Source organism: Electrophorus electricus, chromosome 1 (assembly GCF_013358815.1).
Source record: "Electrophorus electricus isolate fEleEle1 chromosome 1, fEleEle1.pri, whole genome shotgun sequence".
NCBI lineage: Eukaryota > Metazoa > Chordata > Actinopteri > Gymnotiformes > Gymnotidae > Electrophorus > Electrophorus electricus.
The window spans coordinates 29,316,428-29,323,331 of NC_049535.1; the positions used below are offsets into that span (position 1 = coordinate 29,316,428).

Consider the following 6,904-nt stretch of genomic DNA (forward strand, 5'->3'; position numbering starts at 1 on the left):
TATTACATTTGTTTCAATATATTTCTTTGCATAGTGATAGTGGTCTTTTCCACAGTGTAGTGCTCAGCTGTGGTTACAGTTCCCACACGTCACTCCCCGCTCCTGCCATAGGTTCTTCCTTCTCATTCTGTAAATTGAAAATCTGTCAAAGTGATTTTTGTTCTCTTTTAGCCAGTCAGTTTTAAAATAGAGTATCATAATGAATGAATACATGAATAAATGTACAAGTAAGTAAGTAAGTAAATAAACAAACAACAGGGGGAATCACAAGATAAATGCTATACACATATTTGTGAAAACCTTTTTTTACAAGTTGATCTCACTCATATATTTTTTATTCTAAAAATTGAGTTATACTTAGGATTTACATTTGAAATCTGTATCAAATGCCATTCTCAGTTATGATCTACCTCACCCCACCTCTTTAAGACAGTGAGCAGTGTTTGTAGCAGGTGGCTAAGTCCACTCCCAGACCTTTACTATCTATCTTTGTTCAATAATTTACAGCTTAGAATGGTGTCAATAGCGCTCTTTCTCGCTCTCTCTCTCTCTCTCTCTCTCTCTCTCTCTCTCTCTCTCTCTCTCTCTCTCTCTCTCTTTCTCACACACACACACACACACACACACACACACACACACACACACACACACACAGGGCAGTAGTTTACATTACTGACATTATTGGAGTTTCGTGAGAACTCTTTGTTTAGCTATTGTTGATTTGTTTGATTTACCAGAAGGATGTCAGTGCTTAACAGTGACCAGTTACACCGCTCAACACTTGGAATATACGTGGTAAGTCTAACATTTTCAATTCATAAACCCAGTTCTTTATTTAGTTACAATGATCAGATTTCACAAAGATAACACAAACTTCCTTGCCTATTTTAAATATGTAGGTAGCAGGGGTCAAGAAAATCAGCCCAAACTGAACTGTAGGTAGATATTCATTTCTAATCCAAGGGAAAGGTTGTTTCTGATAGAGAGTGCCAGCTTTTTAAATTCGATTTAACAGAACAGGCTGACCTCTTAAGCACCCCAGTGGCTAATACTCTGATATACTGAGGTGTCCAGGCTAAAATATCCCTTCTTCTATTAAATGTCTTATACTGAGAGAAGGTCTAATTCAGTATCATAGTGCAGAAGACGGCTCTCTGACACATGCTGCTTGTTGAACTGTAGTTACTGGTCCAACGGAAACACCATCCTAAAGAGAAAAATGTGGGTAACATTGTCAGTCTCTCTTGTTCTCTCTCTCTCTCTCTCTCTCTCTCTCATTTTTATCTCCTTCTCTTTCTGTCTCTGCTTCAGACTCTAATGGAACAGTTCAATCCAAACCTGCAAAGTCTGGTAGCATTGGGGAATAACTACATTCAGGCTTTTCAAGGTATTGAGACTTGAATGTGGGAGAGATGTGTAAAAGTCACATTTTTTTGAAGAAGTGAAATGGAAAGTGTAAAAGGGGTGTGAGGGAAAGAAAGAAAGCTTTGTTCTAGCAGGTGACATGACGCTGTCCAAAAAAGAACTAATCATCATTGTAAACACATAAATAAGACACACCACCAAATGTCATATAGCAGTTAATATAGATAGTAATGCATCATAACATCTGCCATTGAACACTCTAAACTGATTACAGCATTACCCATGTGTGTAAACATTCACAGTTTGCACTCACTGTTAAAACTCATGTAGTACATTCAAAAATAAGCACTTGGCTAATATTCTCTGTACATATTCTCTACAACCAAGTGGAATATGATAATGAATGCTGATGGAGTGTTTTGTATATGTCTGAAGCCCTGGCAGTGACCAGTGAAGCCTATTTCACTGCTCTTGCAAAGATGGGCGAACAGGCTTTGCAGACCATGTCATCTCATTTACTGGGTAAGAACCAGCTTCATTTTTTCCTTTTCTTTTTTAAAATGATTTAAATTCATCAAAATTGTACTGTACTTTACATTATGAACAGAACTATTCACATTGCACAGAGGGCTATGGTAATTTAATTAAAATGCCAGCAGCCACTGTGTGATTTCTCTAATGCCTGGCTGACTGACTGACTGTGGATCTGTAAAATTAGAACATAGTCCCAGAGGTCTAAACTATCACACTCCCAACTTTAGTATCTCTGGACAGCTTGAGTTCTGTGTTGACTAACTGGCTTTATTGCAGGCTGTTAACTCAATTGAAGACTATGGCCTTCACACACAGATACAGATTAGAAAGGATTATTCACATGGCACTTTGGTCTTTTTCTGCTTCATTTTTTTTTGGTGCAAGTTTTAAATTCAATTTTAAATTTTTAGTTCTTACTTATATGGCTTCAGTGAATATATGCATGTGTGCTATCATATTACAGAGGCCCCTCTGTGGTGGTAAATTATAAATGATGACAGACCATCAACTGCACTCCATGTGTTTAACCTTTAAAAGCCTTACACACATACACACACAGTCTTGTTTACTATTCTTGTAGGGATCTTCCAGTGACATAATTATTTCTTTAGTTTTTTAATGCTACACTTAGACCTAACCCTAACCTTAATCTTATTAACCAAAATTGTTAGGCTCTTTTAGTTTTTGAAATGAAAGTATACATTTTTGTAAAAAAGCATTTGTACCCACAAGATGGTCCACACAAGATCAAAAACGTCAGATCATTTTATCCCTGTGGCGATATCTGGGAACATCTTTGTGTTATTTTAGGTTTGAAAGTGTGTCATGTACTGAGGTACAATATTTGTTTTAATAGGAAATATATTAATTCAGATTTCTGAGAGTCAGAGGAGACTTACCACTGAGCTTGAAGGAGTGGTATGTCTTCTTTACCCACATTCACCCATATCTACCTATATTTCTCTGTTCTCCACTTTTTTCTTCTCTTGGTCATAATGATCTGTGTGTGTGTTTCAGTTTAGCTGGTTTTACAATGAAGTCCTCAGAGAAATGGAGAATAATGTCAGACTGGACAAAGATTACATATCAGTAAGTAACAGCTACACATGTTATAATAACAGCAATAAATCTCTTTCAGAATTTTGTATTATTATAAGTTTAATTATTGATTTTGGCGCACTCTGGCCTCCAGGCCAGTAGGAGACGCTATGAGATGGAGGTGAGGAACCAAGCAACAGCCCTAGAGAGACAGCTGAGGAGAGGGGGTTCAAAGGTGAGTTTAGGCGATTATTGATGTGGGACAGCACTAAAAATATTAATTAACAACTGTTAAATGTAGAGGAGGTATGATGAGGCTACTGATGGTGAACTCATCTCATATGCACTCTTTTAACTTTACAACCCCATGGAATGAATGTTATGATTTACACATCTACTTTTTCATATATAACCTGGCTCCCCCTGCTACTAATTCAGAAGCACTTTGCTTGCACAGCTGATGAAGGACTTCTTTCCGAAATGTTCTGTTTTTCTGGAAACTCTGTGCACTGTACTACAGTTTTGAATATCTCTCTCTTTATATATATAAAACTATGCACTATGCCTGTGTATAGGATGGCAGTGAATATGTGCAGTTCCTAAGGGAGAGTCAGAGAGAGGCACTGAAAGAGCAAGAGAGGAGATATCGCTTTCTGGCTGAGAAACACTGTGGACTCACCCAGTCTATTGTATATCTCATCAACAAGGTACAACATCAACTGATCTTCCTCATCCTATATGATATATTTATTTGTAGCAAGCCTATCATAAATCACATATTGTCATAAAGCAAGACTATAGAATGCATTATACATGTTTCTTAATAACAACCCTAAGAAGAAAGATTTCACTTCTATAATGTTTGAATAACAGTCCACTCTGAGTGTATATTAAAGAGGAAAATATAAAAAGTAAGCTTTCTAACTATGTTTATGAGCATGTGAGGTCTATGAATACACTTCTAATGCAACATGTGCATTTCTTCATGAGTAAAGCACAGATTCCCAACCAGGTGCCCAAGGACACCCAGTCAATATTCATTGGTTGTTCTGTTTGACTTGCATTAATCAATTAATTAATTAAGCTTGACTGTTTGCATTAATCAGTGCCTGATTATTTAGCGACGTATGAAGATCTGTAAGAGAAGAGACATGTGACCTGTAGACTGGGCTGCCTGGTGTCTGCTTTCTGCTGCGGGCTATAGCTGATGTGTGGATCCACTACTGTTTCTGTTTAGAGTTTTCATATGTATATATGTTCATACATAATTCAGTATGTGTTCGCACATACTTTCTCACAACTGAGGCATTAAATGGATTTCTTTCTGAAACGCTGCCAAGATGTCACAGCCGAGGTCAGCTTGCCTGGTTCATTCAAGCATTGCTGTCTTGCAAATAGTAAACATGGACTGCGTAAAATAATTTGAAATAAATAAGAATTGTTTCCAGAGAGAAGTCACTAACTATTTTTTATTTTGTCAAATAGATAAGAGGGCAAAAGGGACCAACTTTGCATTCTAAACTGAATCTACACTGAAATTTAAAGGAGGATATGTCTCTTGATAAAGACAGGGGGCGGCCTGCAGCAGAGGGCAGAGGGATGGAGGGAGCAAGTCAACCAAACGAGAGTGTCCCGTCCACACACTCCATCAAGACTGGAGGACAACATGGTGAGAAGTTTCATGACAATGAACAAAGGTCTTAAGTTCCTTCAATGACATGCGCACGAACAATAAATTGTGCTTCTCCAACTCTGTCAGGTTGACTTTCAAGGCCATTCTTGGGCTGAGCAGCCTTTAGGCAGGGTGCCTTCGAGAGGTGAGAGGACTAAACACCAGCACAAAAGACACAAAATGCTATCACAAAACCTCAGGTTCTACACCCTCCACCAGAGCTTTAATCCAGCCCTTGGGGGCCCCCAGTCACTCCAGGTTTTTGTTTTGTTCTAGTTGCACATACACCTGAGCAAGCAGAGCTCATCTTGCCATGTTGGAAAATGGGAAAGAGTCATTTATTTGGACGGGCATTTTGTCCTTAAGGACTGGATCAAGAACCTCTATGCACCTCACACCCTGTTTCCTTTTTTCTATCCCTAGGTCCTTCCCCCCAACCCGTTCGTTCCCGCTCCAGCTCTTTTGGTGAATCTCTCGGAGTGGGTGGTGCCAGAATAATGCGAGCACTGGTCCCCCACTCTTCTTCATCAAACCCCACCCTTCTATCATTTTCCAGAGGAGAGACAATTACTGTGCTTGTGTCAGCACCCCAAAACGGCTGGCTATATGGCCGCTCTGAGAATTCTGCTCGGTGATGAAATCTACTTGTATAAACCAGGAAATATAACTATTAATAATGTGATATTCAGTCACATCAAGTGACTATTACCATGATACCATTGTCAGTGTATGTTGATTCATTTATTTTCTTGTTTTAGCCAGGGCTGGTTTCCAGCGGAATATGTTGGCCCTATAGAGGACACACTCAGACCACCTGGCCCCGGGTGAGCTGTAATCTTGTGCTTGGCAGCACCTGCTCGGGTAGCATTCTTGTCCATTCATGACTTGGCATTTTTTTCACGAACAGTTCTCTTAGAAGCAGCAGCAGCCTGAGTAACATACTTGACCAATCAACGAGCAGCAGAAGCCATGCTCCTCCACCTCCTCCCCCGGCACCACCATCCAAATCAAACAGCTCTTGGCCTGTCACACCGACTCCTTCAGAGAAAACGGTATGCTCAAAAGAGCAAAAGATGCTTTATTTTACAGTGGTCATCAATAAAAGGGAAAAAAATAATCACGGACAGAAAATGAAGGAGAAATACAAACATTCAAGTAACATACAACCAAACCATCCATTAAATGATTAATAATGTTCTTTTTAAGAAGCTAATTTTCACCATTGGCCATGAATGCATTTTAATAATACCCAAGGTAGGCAGTGAAAGGTACTGTTGAGGTGTATTTTGTGCTGAGTGTTAAGTCTCTGTTCCCCGGTCTGGCCAGCAGAGGCACTGTGGTAAAGTTTTGTTCTCCATGACGCCTCAGCCTTCCTTCTGGTGGATGGAGGGAGGCAGTTCCAGCTGCTGAGGGTCTGTCAGTGTGTGTATGTGTGTGTGTGTTGTCTTTACATGGCAGAGTTTCCTGTGGTTCTCACACTGATCTTGTGTGCATGTGGGGACAATACTATATTCCCCTGTGATACACTAGACACAAGACATCCTACTGCTTATTGTAGTTTTTGCCTGATTTACATCCTGTCTCAAAAGAAAAAAAACTTTCATTGTTTAATTCTTCACCATTGGTTCTGCAGAGAAAAGAAGGCTATGGTCCTCAACCAGAACTTTTCCCCAGGTATAAATTAACATTATAAAATATGTACACTACAGATATGTCTGCTCATTAAGTTGAACTGTATTGAAACGGTATTGAGCTATGGCTTTCTTTAATGGAACTGTTCTATCCCTTGTGTTGCTCATGAAGAGGGACCAACCCTTTTGCCACGGTGAAGCTGAAACCCACCACAACCAATGACAGATCGGCTCCATGCTTATTCTAAACTTGCCATCCAATGAAAGTTGAGAGATGCATATGGCTGACTGCACCTAAGGATACCACTTTATAATGAGACGAAGCTGCTGTAATTCATTGGCTCGTTCCTATTTCAACCAGAGATCATCTGTCAAGAAAAAAATGACAGTAAAGGTTTCGGTGGTTCAGTTTAAGGGCAGAATGAATATTGAAACAGCATTGGCAGTAATGTGACTTTTGCATGAATATAATCTAATATATGATCACTTTCATTGTATTTTGTATATGATAGCAAAAATGCTCCAGAATAACAAACCCTGTGAGTGCTGTTTGTAAACAACAGTTTGTAAACTATTTTCGTTTAATCAGTTAATAAACGCTATTTCGGTGTATTCAATCAATAAACACTATTCACACTATTCACATTTCACATCTCACATCCTG

The 6,904-nt window shown here is 39.2% G+C and overlaps 1 protein-coding gene across 1 annotated transcript; it reads left to right on the plus strand.

The window, feature by feature from the left end:
- Window positions 1-741: 741 nt before the first annotated feature.
- Window positions 742-6,488, plus strand: baiap2l2a (BAR/IMD domain containing adaptor protein 2 like 2a). The gene is made up of 14 exons (XM_026998062.2): window positions 742-795; window positions 1,312-1,387; window positions 1,801-1,887; window positions 2,756-2,817; window positions 2,917-2,988; window positions 3,092-3,172; window positions 3,513-3,644; window positions 4,505-4,606; window positions 4,697-4,754; window positions 5,033-5,240; window positions 5,368-5,433; window positions 5,517-5,661; window positions 6,243-6,283; window positions 6,413-6,488. The coding sequence occupies exons 1-14, from the start codon at window positions 742-744 to the stop codon at window positions 6,486-6,488; spliced, it is 1,260 nt and encodes a 419-aa protein (XP_026853863.2).
- Window positions 6,489-6,904: the final 416 nt, after the last annotated feature.

What these genes read in the sequence shown, in the direction of transcription:
- baiap2l2a (XM_026998062.2), top strand. Translation starts at nt 742, where the DNA reads ATGTCAGTGCTTAACAGTGACCAGTTACACCGCTCAACACTTGGAATA. An exon ending in CCACTGAGCTTGAAGGAGTG is followed by an intron (nt 2,818 to 2,916) that starts GTATGTCTTCTT and finishes TGTGTGTTTCAG; the next exon opens with TTTAGCTGGTTTTACAATGA. An exon ending in CGACTCCTTCAGAGAAAACG is followed by an intron (nt 5,662 to 6,242) that starts GTATGCTCAAAA and finishes TTGGTTCTGCAG; the next exon opens with AGAAAAGAAGGCTATGGTCC.